General features: G+C 34.7%; 3 protein-coding genes across 4 annotated transcripts; all 3 read left to right on the top strand.

The window, feature by feature from the left end:
- Nucleotides 1-965: 965 nt before the first annotated feature.
- On the top strand, nucleotides 966-8,082 carry LOC102617812 (ARM REPEAT PROTEIN INTERACTING WITH ABF2). Of its 2 annotated transcripts, none has more exons than XM_015533674.3 (19): nucleotides 966-1,328; nucleotides 1,421-1,578; nucleotides 2,455-2,627; nucleotides 2,720-2,840; nucleotides 2,923-2,997; nucleotides 3,113-3,207; nucleotides 3,383-3,458; nucleotides 3,736-3,852; nucleotides 4,360-4,488; nucleotides 4,591-4,659; nucleotides 4,830-4,889; nucleotides 4,994-5,117; nucleotides 5,259-5,398; nucleotides 5,771-5,834; nucleotides 5,980-6,059; nucleotides 6,462-6,526; nucleotides 6,613-6,730; nucleotides 6,834-6,958; nucleotides 7,686-8,082. In XM_015533674.3, the coding sequence occupies exons 1-19, from the start codon at nucleotides 1,049-1,051 to the stop codon at nucleotides 7,777-7,779; spliced, it is 2,163 nt and encodes a 720-aa protein (XP_015389160.1). In that variant the 5' UTR covers nucleotides 966-1,048; the 3' UTR covers nucleotides 7,780-8,082. The 2 variants fall into 2 exon arrangements, with proteins under 2 accessions (XP_015389160.1, XP_006489348.1); XM_006489285.4 differs by having other exon boundaries at nucleotides 968-1,328; nucleotides 3,736-3,843.
- Nucleotides 8,083-8,412: 330 nt separating this feature from the next.
- LOC102617530 (2-hydroxyisoflavanone dehydratase) lies at nucleotides 8,413-9,904 on the top strand. The gene has a single exon (XM_006489284.3). The coding sequence runs from the start codon at nucleotides 8,661-8,663 to the stop codon at nucleotides 9,699-9,701; it is 1,041 nt and encodes a 346-aa protein (XP_006489347.2). The 5' UTR covers nucleotides 8,413-8,660; the 3' UTR covers nucleotides 9,702-9,904.
- Nucleotides 9,905-13,492: 3,588 nt separating this feature from the next.
- LOC102610217 (2-hydroxyisoflavanone dehydratase-like) lies at nucleotides 13,493-14,802 on the top strand (the record flags this gene model as incomplete). Its single annotated transcript, XM_025102820.2, has 1 exon — nucleotides 13,493-14,802. A coding segment is annotated over one exon (1,158 nt), but the record flags the coding sequence as incomplete, so codon positions are not given.
- Between the last annotated feature and the right edge of the window lie 3,861 nt (nucleotides 14,803-18,663).

Below are 18,663 nucleotides of genomic sequence, written 5' to 3' on the forward strand. Positions count from 1 at the left end.
AATTATTTTTTAGGAAAATTGTGTTTTTCGTTGGTTATAGACATATCAGTCAATTGTTATTTTTGAATTTTTAACAAATTTTTTTATAAGTCGTTTGTATGTCACTTATAAATCACTTAAATATATATTTTTTAACAATTATTTCATTTGAAAGCCAAAAGTCCTTTTACATTTTACTGTGTGTCTGTATGAGAATTAAAAAATATATTTTTTTATCATAACAATTAGAAACCACAGTCAATACAGCTTGGATAACCCTTCAAACATACAGCAAATTCAGAAAAATTGAGTGATGGTTAATTAGCTAGAAAATCAACTTATATTTTATACATGGTTTAGTTACATTCATTGTATGGAAATGTAAATGTATATATATAATAATGCCATATATAAATAATAATCAAACTCATGAACATAAATCTTATTAAAGAAATCTAAGGTACTTTTCTAATAAACAAGCACCATGTGTTGGTAATCGATATGACGGATATCAACCGCACTATAATTTACATTCAAATAGTATTCGGCATATTTACCCAAAAAAAAAAAAATATTCTCTAACTGTCAGCACGATGGCATGATAACATAATCAACCACGAAATACAACAAAATGATTTGTATTTGCTAGACCACAACGATGGCTCCTTCCACCATCGAAATCCAAGCCAACGTGCGAACAAATAATGGGCCCCACCGCTAGGAAAACGTGGACCACAACGATGAAATGTTGGACCCAACAATTTTATCGGGCCCGCGCCATGCTTCCACCTACTCACCATGCATGCGTACGTTAGCCACTTCATCGCTTGTAAGACTTCCCGGCGGGAGCGCACGATAGTGTTTTATTTTTAATCTCGGATCGGAAATTACGTGGGCTGGTCCTAGCTTTAATTCCGACGCAACAAAAGTAAGTGAAAAAGGTCAAAAAGAATTTGTGAAGTGACTATACTACCCTCACTCCCTCATCCATTTTCAAATCCCAATTTCATTTCTGATCACACTCCTCTCTTCGCTTCGCTTTCTCTCTCAGTGCTTTGTCCCTGATTTGATGGATCCACAGAGACGCCAAGGGCCGAGCGTCCCCGAGAGGAAGGGGCAAAAGCGGAAACTAGATGAAGAAACAGTGATCGGAGACGAGCAGCAGCAGATGCAACAACGAGAGATCTCGTCTTCTTCTGCTGGAACTTCTTCATCCGATGCGCGGCAAGCGCTATTGAGCGAGGTCAGTGCTCAGGTTAACGTCCTTAACACCACTTTCTCTTGGCTCGAAGCCGATCGCGCTGCGGCTAAACGCGCCACTCACGTCCTCGCCGAGCTCGCCAAGAACGGTCCGTACCTTCCAAAACTGCCTCTCGATCTCGAGTTATTTACGCCTCTGTCACTGGTTTTTTAATGCGAAGGTCTGTATTTGTGGTTGCAGAGGAGGTTGTGAACTGGATTGTCGAAGGTGGCGCGGTTCCCGCTCTTGTGAAGCATCTACAGGCGCCGCCGACGAGTGAAGCTGACCGGAATTTGAAGCCTTTTGAGCATGAAGTCGAGAAAGGAAGCGCTTTTGCTCTTGGACTTCTTGCTGTAAAGGTTGTTTTAGCAATTATTCTATTTGCTTAGTTAAGCTTGGCTTGGAGTCTACATTTTATTGATAGTGATTATTTTACTCATGCATGTTATTATTATTTTGAATTGTTCTAAATTTACTCTTTCTGGAAATAGCTGCTATTGGTTTCATTTTAGAATAATTAGACTAAATCCCACAGTATGCATGCTATGATAGTTGTTTTGTCGCGATTACTATAATAATTGGTAAGGCTATATATTTTTGGTGAAACTAAGAAATGTAAACAATTCTTGGAAGGCAAGTGAAGATTAGATGTTAAGCACTACAAACTATTATAATGTCGAAAGTGGTGTGCTTTATGGTTGTAAGTTTATGTTAGGATTGAATGGCTGTATTGAATTATTTTACTTTAGATTTTAAAGGATTTATAATTTAAAGAATTTACAATGTTATTGAATGGGACTAATAAAAGAAATTTAGAAACGCCACCTAAAGAAATGAACAGGATTTCTTTTGAGATTCTTATGACATGCTTAATTTTTTTTTCTCTCCCTTTTTTTTCAAGAAATTATTTTATCCAAGATTCATCACCTTGTTCTTGAAACTATGTCCTAAATAGATTTTTTTATCAATGTTCTAGCATTAAGAAGTTGCTTTTGAAATTTCAAGGGAAAGTAGAAAGCCACTATTTTGCTGGCATTTATTTTTCTTGATTCCAATAAGTCTTAGTTGTATAGCATTGTCAATTTTATTGTTATTTTTTCTGTTGCATGACTAATAACAATTCTTGCTATACTTGCAAATAAAATGGCATTGAAGCATTTAAAACTGTAAAATAGATATTCTATTATGTATGAGTACTGAACCTGCGAATTTTTTATGGATTTTGTTGGTAACAGCCAGAGCATCAGCAACTCATAGTTGATAATGGCGCATTGTCACATCTAGTGAATTTGCTGAAGAGGCACATGGACAGTAATTGTTCCCGTGCCGTGAATAGTGTTATTAGAAGAGCAGCTGATGCTATCACCAACCTTGCTCACGAGAACAGCAGCATCAAAACCCGTGTCAGGTCTCATGATTTTTGTAACTTTTTATTTTGAGTCAGGCATTTACCAATTAGTGCCATGTTTATCTCATTGTTATCCTGTTCTGGATATGCAGGATGGAAGGTGGGATTCCACCTCTGGTTGAGTTGCTTGAATTTACTGACACAAAAGTGCAAAGAGCAGCTGCTGGTGCCCTGCGAACTTTGGCATTTAAAAACGATGAAAATAAGAATCAGGTAACAAACAATTTGTTGGAAGCTGCATATTATTAAGCTGGCATTGGTATCTACAAATTATGAAATTACTATGTTTTTGCAGATTGTTGAATGTAATGCTCTTCCTACCCTCATTCTTATGCTACGATCTGAAGATTCTGCTATACATTATGAAGCGGTAGGATTTTATTGGAGTGGGTTTTCTATTAGTTTCTGAAAATTGTGCAAGTGAAATATTTTATGCTTTTATTTCTCTTTGGCTATCAAATGAAGTTAATTTTCATGAATTCCAGGTTGGAGTAATTGGGAATCTGGTACATTCATCCCCCAACATAAAGAAAGAAGTTCTTGCTGCTGGGGCATTGCAACCTGTCATTGGACTACTTAGGTATGCATAAATTTTGTTTCTTTTACAACATTTGTGATGTTCTGCCTGGTTTAGGTGTTTTGGAGAGGTTTTCGCCCTTCTTCTGCTATTGCTTTAGATATTACGGTTTTTAACCTTAGTAGAACAGCTTAGCTCTTTTTTTCTCAATTCATTGGGTTTGTTAATTGGATGACAGTTCGTGCTGCTCCGAGAGCCAGAGGGAGGCAGCTTTGTTACTTGGACAGTTTGCTGCAACTGATTCAGATTGCAAGGTGGGCACAACTTGTCATTGTCTTTATCTTATTTTTCCTTGATAAAGTTTATTCTTCTCCCAGGTATTCTGCTTGGCCATGCAAGATATGAGGAATGAATTGAAAATGAATTTTTTAAGTGGAAATGTAAAATAAATTTTGTTTCCTCTGACTATCCTTTTAGCAGAAGTATTGGTGTTGGTTCACTTGTTGTCATCATGTGCTTTTAGCCTTCTCATCCTTGTACAATTTTCCATCAGACTTGTCTCTCCTTTTATTTATTTTAATATATATGCAGGTACACATTGTACAGAGGGGTGCTGTGCGGCCACTAATTGAAATGCTTCAATCACCTGATGTGCAACTGAGGGAAATGTCAGCCTTTGCCTTGGGGAGGTTGGCACAGGTTATCACGGTTTCAGTCTTACCTGCTATCCTTATCTTTATCATAATTAATGAATGTCAACTAGAAGTTTTGGCTTTTGTGCTTTCTGAGATGGTGCTGCTCTTTTGTAGATAGTGCTATGATTTGTATGGTAGATTACATGTACTTTCATTTTCTTGTAGGAACTAGAAATTAATTCACAGTTTCCCTCAAGCTTTTGTCAAGTTCTATTGGTTTTTAATAGTGCGGTTATGCTATGGTCATCTTTGGTATCCAAATACTTCTTCAGAGGTTTTTTTCTCTTGCATATTTGTTTTTGTACTGGTCATCTTTTTATGCTCAATATTTATGCGTGCATGTTTGTAAATGTTTATGCCATGGTGCTGGTTGTCAAACTCTTCCCCCCCCCCCCCCCCCCCCCCCCAAAAAAAAAGTGCAAATAATATTACATTTTTGTCAGTTTTTTGTTCTAGTGCCAGAAAATTAAGTTAGCTTGAAAATAGAATTTCTTTGCTTAAATGTATTTTTCCAATTTAGGACATGCACAACCAGGCTGGTATTGCACATAATGGTGGTTTAGTGCCATTGCTGAAGCTTCTTGATTCAAAAAATGGTTCTCTGCAACATAATGCAGCATTTGCTCTATATGGTCTCGCAGATAATGAGGTACATTGTATTCTTTTGAATTCTTATGAATATTAGAACTGAAAAATTTGAGTTTTTATTTCAAGAAGTTTTAACATACTTTGTTGGACTCTTCTCTCATAGGATAATGTAGCTGATTTTATTAGGGTAGGAGGTGTGCAGAAGCTTCAGGATGGAGAATTTATTGTTCAGGTATGCTCAACAATTTTTCAAATTAGCTGTTATTTCTACAATTTGTATTAACTTTTATGACTATATGGTTGCTTACCATTGTTCATACTCATGAATCGGAGACTGAGATTCTTGTTAGTTCATTTTAACCTTGGACCTACAATCACCAGTATAGAGAATTGTACTTGCAGGCAACAAAAGATTGTGTGGCAAAGACATTGAAAAGATTGGAAGAGAAGATTCATGGACGGGTGAGTATTTTGATCCCTATCTTCGAAGTATTCAGCCGACATGGACTACTTCTAATTTTATGTTTGAATTTTTATTCTGTGATCTCATGATTTTCTTGATACAGGTTTTGAACCATTTGTTATATCTGATGCGTGTAGCAGAGAAGGGTGTCCAAAGACGTGTTGCTTTGGCTCTTGCTCATCTGTGTTCCCCTGACGATCAGAGAACTATATTTATCGATGGTGGTGGTATGTTGCATTACCAGATATACTTTTTGGTAATTCTAGGTTCATGTTGCCATGCATTTGTTCTGATTTAGCTGGTGCAAAGTCACGGTTGAGATGTTCATATTGGTGTGAATGGTGCTATAACTATTCAATTTCATGCAGGATTGGAGTTACTTCTTGGGCTTCTGGGTTCAACAAACCCAAAGCAGCAACTTGATGGTGCTGTGGCTTTGTTCAAGTTGGCAAACAAAGCAACAACTCTTTCTTCTGTTGATGCAGCTCCCCCATCTCCAACCCCTCAGGTGAGGTTTAAGAATGGTTTTTTACATACCTTGTCTTATGATGAAAATGTAAAATAGAAGTGAAGAGTTCTCTGATGTGGGGCAACTTCTATTTGTTATTTATTAGGCTTTATGTATGTTGAGGAACTCAAATGATTCAAGAAAAGAAAACACAGGAATCATTTAAAAGCTTTTTACAATGGCAACTGAGTCAAAGCTAGTAATCTCATTATCTTCTATCAAACCTATTAAAGAAATAACCAAAGCTCAACTGGATACAAAGAAAAATTCTTAGAATGAAACTGCGTTAGAAACAATCAAATTAGATTATCTTTCAATGTTTATAATTGCTGAGAGTTTGGTGCCTATGATGACAGTCAGTGCTTGGTGCAGGTCTATTTAGGGGACCAGTTTGTAAACAATGCTACGTTGTCAGACGTTACCTTTCTAGTTGAAGGTTTAAATTTACTTTCTTAATAACATGAGTTCTTGCTTAATTCTGCTGCATATGTTGGAATGACTTCCTAAATCATTTTTTTCCATAGACGTTTCGTTAGCACAAGTTCTCTTTTTGAATTATAAAATTGCCTCCTTTACTGCAGGAAGACGTTTCTATGCCCACCGAATTTGTCTACTTGCATCTTCAGATGCATTCCGTGCAATGTTTGATGGTGGTTACCGGGTGAGTGTCTATGTCTACTATCTTGGTCCCCAACCCCCACTCTTCAATCATCTTATCTTCTGTATTTGCGTGTGTAGGGTGGGGCTGTTGTACTAGAGTTTAAAAAAATTTGGCTATGGGAGTGCTGCACTGTCAAAATCTTTGACTTTGTGGCTGAAGTATAACATTTCTTTGGATTATACGAAATTTAAGCTCAAACTTATCTGTTTTTTTTTTTAAAAAATAAAACATTGATTGCAGATTCATTTTCTGGTTACTCAAAAGCATAATCATCTGGTGCTCTTATCTTTCAATACAAATTGAAGCACTCGAAAGCATAGATGCTTTTAAGATATGCATTGAAAGTATAGCTGCTTTTAAGACATGCATATTGTGACTAACTTACGGTGGATTTTATTGTAGGAAAAGGATGCTAGGGACATTGAAATTCCAAACATTAGATGGGAAGTGTTTGAGTTGATGATGAGGTTTGATGAATTCTGTGCCTTTAACTTGAGCTCTTTATAATTGCTTTCCCTTGAACATCTGGGATTACTGGTTTATTCTGCTGCAGATTTATCTACACTGGATCTGTTGATGTTACATTGGATATTGCACAAGATCTCCTTAGAGCGGCTGATCAGTATCTCTTGGAGGGACTTAAGCGACTCTGTGAATATACCATTGCACAGGTGAGCTTATAAGGCCTTTTTTTTTTTTATAAATTTTTAATCCCTCAATGCTGCTTGTAAATTGAAAGTAGTTTTCTAATCAAATATTCTGTTTTCGTTGTAGGATATATCTTTGGAAAATGTTTCTAGCATGTACGAACTTTCAGAAGCTTTTCATGCTATATCATTGAGGCACACATGCATCTTGTATATCATGGAGCACTTTGATAAATTGAGTACTAGGCCCGGGTATGTGATCCCACTATCCTGCTATGTTCCTCATCTTTCTTCTTTGACTCTGTTAACTTGGAACTTTAGTGAGCTGGACGGTTTTAAGATAGTTATTCTCTTCAATGCATTGTGCCATGGCAATTATTTTATTTTATTATTTTGTCTTACCGAGGAAAAGGGGTTTTTGTAGAATGCTAAGTATGTTCACTATTTAATGACCAATCTCTTAGGATCACTTGTATGCTTGACAGTGATTACCTTTTACAGGTAGAAGATATTGATGTTGCATTTTGAGGTCTATATATGTGGCCTGTATGCATAATCTCAGTTGCTTATAATTCCTTTTACTGATGTCACATAGAAGTATAGCAACATAAAATTAATTGTCTTAATCCTTCACATGGGATTTTGTCTTGTTAAGGTTTTTAAGCTCTGGGGAAAAGATAAGAGAGGAATAGCTTGAATGATTGAAATGAGCGATATAAAGCAGCAAAATATATGATTGCCAAAGTGACCATGTGCTCTTTGCAAATCATATTTGTTAATGGAAAGTTTGCTTCAGGATTTAAAGTTGATATTGGTTGTCTCTCCTGCCATCTTCTTTTGTTTTTCTTTGTTCAAATTCTGCAATAGTTATTTTCCTGTAGAAAATGGGAGTAGATTTTTGTGTCCACGTGAACTTTCCTGCTGCTATAAACATCTTACAATCATTTGCTGAAACCATCTGCTTGTTGAAAACTTGCAGGCATTCTAATCTGATCCAGCGTATCATTCCAGAGATCCACAATTACTTTGCAAAAGCTCTCACCAAACCTAACCCACATAATTCGCGGCTGTAGATGGCCAGTCATTGATTCTTGATCGCTAACTAGTTATGATGTACAGAAAATAGTAGATCTTTTCACTGATATCAAGTCAAGTGAAGCTCCTAATTGGTTGATTGTAGTGTGGCTCATAATCATTTCCTGATGCCAGAGTTATGTTGGTTGTAGACTGTAAGTTGCTTCTTCAAGTTAATTGTTGTAGGTACTGCTTGAAATATAACCTTCACAAAACATTATTGATTTTCATGGATTGTGATGGTTGTATGTCTCGAAATGTATTTTATGACTATTCACTGAAATTGAATTCGTTGAGATGTATCTTTTGCTTGTGCAATAGTAGGCTTCTTTGATAACTAACCATTTTGTTCGGTAACAGAGAATAAACTTTTGACAATATTAAAACTGCCTCTAATCCACTCCAATTATATAATACACTCCTAATGGATAGCTTAGTCGGTGGTTTTGTATGGTGAAAACAAGAGATGAATAGTTAAATTCTTAAAAGAGATTCATATTTTAGTATAGAGTTCAATTCATGTATGCATATACGATAGGAAATTCGTTTAATTAATACATGTAACCTATTATTGGGGTAGAGCCTGTCATGCACGAAAGCCGATCTTTGCAGACCTAGTCCTCAAACAAAATCAATTCTTGATAATTAAAAATAGTTCTTTAATCTTCACGCTGGTAAAACCAATCAAGCTTTTTTCGATGTCACATTTGCGTCTAGCGACACGACTTACAACTTATTCTAATAAATAAATCACAAACAAAATTATTGAGCTGCTGTCTTCGGATTAATTAATTCGAACAACCCTTTTACTTGTCTGACGACCCTGTATGTAATCTCATCTCACCACTTGACATTCGGCTCCCTCCCTTATCAATCTTCAATGGCATCCACAACCACAAACAAAGAAGTAGAGAAAGAGCTTCTCCCATTAGTCAGAGTCTACAAAGATGGTTCGGTAGAGCGTCTTTTAGGCTCACCTTATGTCCCTCCATCATCACCTGATGCTGATCCGACGACTGGAGTCTCATCAAAAGACATAACCAATATCTCCCAAAACCCCGCCATATCATTATCAGCCCGCCTCTACCTCCCAAAACTCACTGATCATCATCAAAAACTCCCAATCTTTGTCTACTTTCACGGCGGTGGCTTTTGCATCGAATCCGCCTTCTCATTTCTTAACCACAGATACCTCAACATCTTAGTCTCTGAAGCTCGAGTACTCGCAGTCTCTGTAGAATACAGGCTAGCCCCAGAGCACCCTCTTCCTGCAGCATATGAAGACTGCTGGGCTGCTCTTCAATGGGTTGCAACTCATCGTAACAAAATCGATGATCATGAAAACTACTCCAGTAACAACAAAGAGGCCTGGTTATTGAACCACGGCGATTTTGAGAGAGTCTTTATTGGCGGTGACAGCGCAGGAGGCAATATAGTTCACAATATAGCTATGCGAGCGGGTGAAGGTGATCATGATAATCACGAGTCTTCATTGAAGGAGAGTACTGGTGTTAAGATCTTGGGAGCATTTCTTGGGCATCCTTACTTCTGGGGATCAAATCCAATTGGTTCAGAGCCTGTTGGTGATAATCGTGAGAATAATTTTTTACATTTAAGTTGGGAATTTGTGTATCCGACAGCGCCTGGAGGTATTGATAATCCAATGGTCAATCCTGTTGGTGAAGGCAAGCCGAATCTGGCTAAGCTTGGTTGTTCAAGGCTTCTGGTTTGTGTTGCTGAGAAGGATCAGCTGAGAGATAGAGGAATTTGGTATTTTAATGCAGTCAAGGAAAGTGGGTTTCAAGGAGAAGCGGAGCTGTTTGAAGTCAAGGGAGAGGATCACGCTTTTCATTTTTTTAATCCGAAGACTGAGATTGCCAAGATTATGTTCCAAACCTTGTCCAGTTTTCTCAACAACTAATCCAGGGGCTTGGTCCAATAGATGTCAAGTCTCTTGCTTAATTGGTTCCCCAAACCGCCATTAATAGTTATTGTAGTAACACATAATATAGTATTTACTGTCTGTGCCGTGCGGTCAAGTCTCTACTGTCCGCATTGTATAGTATCGTCCCTTGAGATTGTACTATCTATTCATTAATTTTCTGAAAACGGCTTACTTTTTAATTCATTGCATAAATAATACTGTACAAATGTAATTGCCCAAAGTTTGTGTTGGCTGCTTAGCCGCTATTCATTAAACTCAAAGATCATGTGTACAGCAAAAGAATAGTCTTTAATGTGTGAAATTAACGTCCATCCTCATCGGGTCGATCTGCTTGGTCGTCAACAACTACTTTATGGTGTGTTTGAGTTTGACAGCTTGAACATTTGAAGTAGAGTTGTCGCATGCCCAGAATTCTTTTGGGTTTGAAGATGCTGAAGCCTCGTTCCTTGCTTGAGATATTCCCTTACTTGGGGAGTCGAGCACATATGAGCATGACTTGCTCTGTGATAGTTTATGGTGAAAAGTGGCAAACTAGCAATGACTACACTTGTACTCTGAGCCGGCCAAAGAATTAAGGTGTGTTTGGTATATTGCAGTCAGATAATTATAATTTAAAAATTATAGTATTAAAATGTTTGATAAATACTAACTGCTGTAATTTGTAATAAAAAATTTATTATATGTTTAATAATTTTATGAAAATTATTATGTAAAATTTATATTTACTATATATTATTAATTTTTATTTTATAGTTACAATTTTTTTTTTATAATAATTATAATTTAAAAATTACAGCACTTCAATCTCAAACGGGATACTAAGAGAACTCAATTCCATAAAAGATGCCTTTAGCCGGCTAGAGCACGCACTACTTGTACTTTTATTAGCGAGTCGATGCGATCAATTGTTGCATATTGATGATAGTTTTTCTTTTTTGTTTTTTTCTTCCTCTTCTTTTTAAAAAGAGGAAGGCCTGTGGAAAGCTTATAATTGTTTTTTTATTTTTTAAATTCAATAATAAATAATATTATTTGAAATCATTCAATCATGTTATTAGATAATATTTATTTATAATATTAACCATTTTTTAAATATTTTAACAATTCAATATACTAACTTTTTTTTTTCAATTATCCGTAAAGATAGGCCTATTTATTTTATTTATATTTTATAGAGGTGGAGTGCGTGGTTACTAGAGACATTTGTAAAGACAAATTTAGGCAATTTTGCCTCCCAGACGGGCAAAACAAGTTAAGTAGAGTGAATAAACGAGCTTTTTTATTCATTTGCCGTGTCTCTTTAGCTTTTTAATTATTATTTTTCTGAATGTTTTGAAAATATCAGCTTTTAAATATTACAAAAAAGAAAAATATCAGACTTTTAATATTTTTTAAAGGAAAAAAAAATTAGGCGAACTGACTTCCCAATAAAGATGAGATAATATAAAATAAACTAATAATAGGCTCTCAAGCTCTGGTCAAGTGGTCGTTCAATAATGCTCCCGGATTGCGGAATCGCGATACATCTTTGAATGAAAGGTGGAATACAACAAATTCAACTGGGTACCCGCACTTAAAAAATAGAACTTTTATTATTATTATTTTTAACACTATCTGTTATTACATTTACAATCAAACATATGACTAGAATATTGTGCGCGGAATGCAGAATTAAGCGCACTAAATAATTACAGAAAAATAAAAGATATAATTATTTAACGTGGTTCGGTAATTAAACCTACATCTATAGAGGCAAGAAAGAATAATTATTTATTTAACAATTAATAGAGTATAAATATTTGAGTAACGAATCTCACTTCCTAGAAACCCAAATATACTCAGTACTCTTACACTCTGCAGGAAAGATAAATTTTCCGGACACACTTCTCTCACTTCTCTCAAAAACTTAGAAATTTATAAGCTTAACAATTTTGAGATGCTCTCAAGTTTTCGGAATGCAATTTGCTCTCTGAATAAAGCTCTATTTATAGTTGAGCTTCACTGCAAAAAAATCTTAAAGTAGTTGACAAAAGTCTTGGCAAAAGTCTTGTAATTTGGTGCTGATTTTAAAAAACAAAAATAATGCATGTGGCTCACTTTTCTTTTTCAACCAATTTAAAAAAACTCACAAAAAATCTGACGTTTCAACATAGAAATCGATTAAAAGTCGATGAAGCACCTTATTTGAGAGTTCAAAAAAAAAAAATGATGTTATCCTCATAGAAAAGAGGGATTTCTGCTCAATGCAAATGAGTGAAGGAAATATTTATTTCCGCTCATTTATTTGAGAGAAAAAATATATTGAGTTTTGTGACACCAATAGGTTCATTATTGAATCTTTCATTTATTTGTTGTATGTATGACACCAATAGGTTCATTATTGAATCTTTCATTTATTTATGGTATGTACGTCACATCTTCATTGTGTGTTATTTTATGTTATCTTCATTGTGTGTTATTTTATGTTTTGTGTTACGTGATATTGATGTGTATAAAATAACACATTATTATTAAAAAGAAAAAAAAATAATTATAAATTTTTTTTTTTGGTGTCTTTTGTAACTTCTTTATTAAATTTTGTGCTATTTTCAACACGAATGACGTGAATCATGTCTATGAGATCAAAATTCAACTAAAAAAATTATCAGGTTTGGCTGCGCATGCATTGTTTTATAAGAGCAATAGGGGTGTAGTTTCTGGCATACTTCTCAAATCGCATTTTTTTTTCTCTTGAGTCACTTGAGGACAAGAGTTAATTCCATGGGACAATGCCAGTAAGCTTAAAGCTCTCATCAGAATGCCTGTGCCTTCCAAAGACATTATTCAAGACATCGTTGATGAAGGATACAAGACTCAAGCAATCAGGATCATAAGCATCCTCCACATCTTTGCCTAAAAATCGAACTGAAATGCTGATTTGACTCATTTGAATCTGCCAACATAAAGATGAACAAAAAATTATCAGAAACTTAAAACTATTACATACGAATTCATAAAATACAAAATCGACATTATAGAACTTTATATGATTATGATTTTTTTTTACAAAAAAAAACCTCAATCAAGTGAAGTTAAAATAATTTCTTTTCAATTACAAATCCATTCCATTACCAATATTAAGCTACGAAACAACCATGAAAGGGTTAAAAAAAAAGGAAGAAAATAAAACCCGTTCAACTTTTAGTCTACTGCAAAACAAAAATCGTTCAACTTTTAGTCTACTTCATATGAAATTTTAGTCTTGGGAATAAATACCCATTCAAGTGAAAAGAAAAATAATTTCTTTTCACTGAACACATGGAAGATTAAAAAAATAAATAAATAAACGAGACCAACGTGAGACGTACTAGAATAGGCCAATTTCCTTCGTTGTCGGTTTTGACATCTACTGCAAGACAACGTTTCCGATAGAAAAAATTTTATAGCAAGAAAATTGTTATGAGTTTTAAAAAAGCAAGTTACTTAAGTTCTTAAAGCGAGGGTTTTAAAGAATATTAGGGTTAAAATACGTTTTTGCAATTATGGATCTAGGTTATCGTAATAATTTTTTAAAATTTTAAATCTGACCAAGAAAAATACAATTTTACCCTCATAAATCTAGAATTAACAGTAACGGAGGTGATGCCGAGGGTGTTTTGAGGTATTTTTAAAAATATAGGGATTAAACGGACACTAATCTTAAAATATAGAGACTAAATGGACTTTTATCCAAAAAAATAATTATAAATTTTTTTTTTGGTGTCTTTTGTAACTTCTTTATTAAATTTTGTGCTATTTGCAACACGAATGACGTGAATCATGTCTATGAGATCAAAATTCAACTAAAAAAACTATCAGGTTTGGCTGCGCATGCGTTGTTTTATAAGAGCAATAGGGGTGTAGTTTCTGGCATACTTCTCAAATCGCATTTTTTTTTTCTCTTGAGTCACTTGAGGACAAGAGTTAATTCCATGGCCGAAGTAGCATCAGAGCTGCTCCCACTCCTCCGAGTCTACAAAGACGGCTCCGTTGAGCGACTCAGCGGCTCTCCAATGGTGCTGCCGTCGCCTGATGAGGATCCAGAAACCGGAGTCTCATCCAAAGACATCACCATTTCCGAGAACCCCAAAATCTCGGCTAGAGTCTATCTCCCGAAACTCGCACAACCCATCAGCACCCAAAAACTCCCAATCTTGTTTTACACACACGGTGGCGGCTTCTGCTTTGAGTCCGCCTTCTCTTTAGTCGAAACAAAGCTGATGAATGCCCTGGTTTCTGAAGCCAAAGTTGTTGCAATATCGATTGAGTACAGGCTAGCCCCTGAACACCCTCTCCCCATCGCTTACGAAGATTCCTGGTCTGCCCTCCAATGGGTTGCTTCACACTCTGTCAACAATGGCGGCTTTGATAACAAGGAGCCATGGCTAGCGAGGTTTGGGGATTTTGATCGAGTTTTTGTAGCTGGCGATAGTGCAGGAGCTAACATTGCTCATCATGTGGTCATGCGAGCAGGCAGAGAGAAGTTGGCCGGTGGTGTTAAAATTTTAGGGGCTTTTTTAACTCACCCGTACTTCTGGGGCTCGAAGCCTGTGGGATCAGAGGATACAAGAGATTTTGAGAAGCTTTTGCCCAGCCTTGTTTGGAAGTTTTTATGCCCTAATGTGGCTGGCGGGGCTGATAATCCGATGATCAACGTTGTTAGCCCGGAAGCGCCGACCTTGGCTCAACTTGGGTGCCGTCGGCTGCTGGTGAGTGTTGCTGAATTGGATGTTTTGAGGGATAGAGGGATTTTGTACTATAATGCTGTCAAGGAAAGTGGGTGGGAAGGAGAAGTGGAGCTTGTTCAAGTAGAGGGTGAGGATCATGCATTTCATATATTGAAATATGAGACTGAGAATGCTAGGAAAATGATCAAACGCTTGGGTTCTTTTGTTCTCAAGCAGTAATCTTTAGCTAGCTATGCTTGCATTTCATATTATGTAATGTACGATCAGATTCGTATCTTCTTATGCCAGCTCTAGGAATAATTAGAAGCATCTGATCATGTAATGGGTTCGGTTTGTCTCCAATAAATTTTAATCTGTTAGAACTACAAGAATCAAGATCTTCTCAAATTTCTTACAGCTGCCTGATGACAAATCATCTGATCAAGATCAGCTTTATTATGACTTTGACAAAGCGGAAACGTAAGAGTCAGATAGATTAGACAAAACTTTTATTATTTAGAAACTTAATTTATCTTATACCTCATTGATTGCTGAAGAAATAGTATTCTTTGATATTGCTTATATGCACTATTAGTTACGCCTTATATAAACAAGAAAATGTGATATCTTCCTTGTATTGTCTTAAGAAAGTGAGATGAATTTAAGATTCGCATTCTGTAACCAAATATGATAGATTTAGGATTTGCAATTTGCATGCCACTGAATATAATTTGTCCGAAAACTGATAATTTACAAGATTGAGATAATTAATTATTAAAATATGCATCTAGTGGGTTAGATTATGTATCTTGTAAAAAAAATTATTATTATTAGATTAAAAAAAGAAATTTTCAAAAATATCATCTTTCTTTCAAGATTTAATAAAATTGTCAAAATTATCATATGTTTAGATATACAATTAAGAATGTGCATACATACATACATACATATGTATGTATGTATGTACGTATATCTATAAAATTGTCACATACACCAATTATAAGGGTGGACTTAAGGGTGGCAATGGGCCGGGGCGGATGGGGTATGACCCAACCCGAGCTTGACCCAGTCACTGAAATAAAATGCCCGACCTGTTTCAGGTCAGGTCGAGTCGGGCTTTGTCTAAACCCTACCATAATTTTTAATTTTTTTATATTTAAGTTATTTAAATTTAAATAAAAAGGATAAAACGGGTCGAGCTTTGTCTAAACCCTACCATAATTTTTTAATTTTTTTTTAAATTTAAGTTATTTAAATTTAAATAAAAAGGACATAACCTCCCCATATATATTGAAATTTAAAAGTTTTAGAATTGGTTTGAAGTACTATAAATATAAAAATTACTCTAAGGTCTCAACCATATAATTATATAAATAATAAAATAAAGACAAACAAAAATAATTTCTTATACAAATAAAAACACACAATTTCAGTTTCAAGAATTCTACCTATAAAAAAAAAGGAAAAAGAAAAAAAGAAAGTGTGAGAATAATTTAAGTATATAAAATTATTATCAAACTAATTATTTAAATAGTTTCTACATTATTTGTATTCATACAGTTAGAGCTCGACCATAGCTAATATTGAGTGCACATAAGCACCTCCAATATCGTAGGATGAAGTCCGCTCCGATGTAAAGTCAAGACTTTACCTCTCTACTAAATGCATGCAGATTTAGAGGCAACAATTGTCACAGGAACGACTAAGATATCCTTGGCCGTCTGAGCCAAGACAAGATATTTGTCTTGGTTTACCATCCACCAATTCAAAATATGAAAGTCCGAAGTGGATTTGACTAAAGGCTCTTCTAAATACCTCTCAAGATCAGACTTCGATACCATGATCTCATTATTTTGGCTTAGAAATGCCTCAAACTTACATATATAAAAAAATTTACCACCAGTACCCGTACTAAAATTAAAATGAACATCGCTTGAAGAAGACTCACCAATAATCGTATCACTCACATTTTCATTATTAACTTAATAAAATTTAACCAAATCGTTACTTAGATTGCTTACTCTTTGAATCTCATTTGCAGCATCTTCACCATAAAGTTATGAAAAATAATAATTAACCAATTGCATCTTAAGCCTCAGGTTAAGGATAATAGCCATCACCAAAATCCCATGTATTTAGGTCTAATATTTATCAAATTTCACAATCATTTGACCAGAAAATTGTCTAACCACAAGTATATGAGAAAGTTCCCATTGATTCATGTTAATACTCATTTCACATATCATTGGGGAAAAAAGATTAGATATGGGATATTGTGTACCTAAAAATAGCTATGCAATCGAGTAAAACGATAGCAAATGTTCCAACATTTTTTCAGCCATCTCTCATTCATTATCCACTGGTAAAGAAGTGTAGTGTTTGCTGCGTTACTACAATCTAGAAAAGATATTTTTATATTTCACAGCAACATCAAGCATAACATATGTAGAATTCAATCTAGTTACACAATCAAGCACCAACTTTTTCTCACACTTGACTTGCAATTGACATGCAACCATTTCAAAATTTTATACGGTCTTTTGTGTGCCCATCCAACAAGCCACATTTTCCCAAATCTTTTTAATCCACTCCTCAATCATTTTCATCCCATCCTTCACAACTAGGCTTATAATATGAGTCACACACCTCATATGAAAATAATTTCCACCCACTAACATAGAATCAACTAGACTCAATTCCATCAACCTATCAACCATAACATCATTGGTCGAACAATTATCTAAAGTAACAACTGATATCCTTCTATCCACACTCCAATACATTGGACACTTAAAAAATGCTTGAGAAAGAAATTCAACGGTATGTGGAGCTGGCAAATATATGAACCTATTTATTACCCAAAAACTAAATTTAAGAATTAATTAAATTGAAGTAAAAGTAAATAAATATTTATAACATCAAATAACAAGAAAAGTAACTTAAAATTCAACTTTGTAAATGCCAGCATTTGTCCACAAAATGCCTTGTAATAATCATATACCCCTTCTTTCGATTACTAGAAGTCCACATGTCTATAGTAATTGTCACCCTACTATTATTATTCTCCAACAAAACCATTCTTTTTGCCTTTTCAGCTTGATACAATTTAAGGATCTCACTCTTTAAAGTGTTCTTACTCACCATCTTCAATAACATGTTGGTATAAGACATCAAATCCCTAAATGTATCATACTCCTTAGAATTAAGTGGTAGTTCATGCTTTACAACCAATATTGCAATCTTTTGCCAAGCAACAATTGGATCAAATTCTCTCATCTCAACACAATCTGTGCGTTGGTAACATGTTTCTATTCGTTTGCATTTTTCTAGATCTTTAATTTGGTTTTATTAGTTTTGTTGAGGAATGCCAACTTTGGTAATTTTCGTCCAAGTTCTCACCTAATAACAAGAATAGTAATAATTAGATGAAATATTCAATCCAATGTACCGAAGCTGGGCTTAACTGAGAATAGTTGGGCTTCATAAAACGTGCAGTGTCACGAATCACACTGTATGAATGCGTCTCATGGTAATGCATTGTACTCTAAGCCGCCGGCCCAGTGGACGTCTGTATCATATTTTTATTTCTTTCAAAGTCTTCTCTGTGTTCAATGTTGCATGAGACCTTGAAGCTCGTTATCATAATGTTTCTTTTAAAATTTCTTTTTTCATATTTTAGTGGTCAATGCCTTTAAGCCATAATTTCAAATAATTAAGATAACTTCGATATTCATATATGTATATATATTAAATAAAATGAATAATTGAAAGTTCCGTATGATTTTTTTCTTGTTTGACTTTTATGAAGAAAAAAAATAGTACTTGGTAACTGTTAAAAGTTTAATTAATTATGTTTACTGTCACGCAATGTAATGTAATCCAAAATAAGGTTCTGCCTTTGTAATGATATGATTACTTATGCTTTTTTATTATTCTCGTTAGTTTGTTAAAGGTTGAATTTCTTTGTATATAGACACTACAAGGAAAACAATTTCTTTATGACTACTGAATACAGTTGAAACAACTGTAGTTCTATAAGACATCAATATTTTTTAGCATTTCCAAGAAGATGATTGTTGAAATTCATTTTATTCTACTTCATAGTTAAAATGATCATTTTATTAATAACCTCTATAAAAAAAAATCAATGAATTAATAGAAAAATGTATGGTTGAAACTGATTTTATTAATTGCCTCTAGGGGAAAAAATCAATGAATCAATGGAGAAATATTCTTTTATTAATAATTTCGAC

The sequence above is a fragment of the Citrus sinensis genome, chromosome 1 (assembly GCF_022201045.2).
Source record: "Citrus sinensis cultivar Valencia sweet orange chromosome 1, DVS_A1.0, whole genome shotgun sequence".
In the NCBI taxonomy this organism is placed as follows: domain Eukaryota; kingdom Viridiplantae; phylum Streptophyta; class Magnoliopsida; order Sapindales; family Rutaceae; genus Citrus; species Citrus sinensis.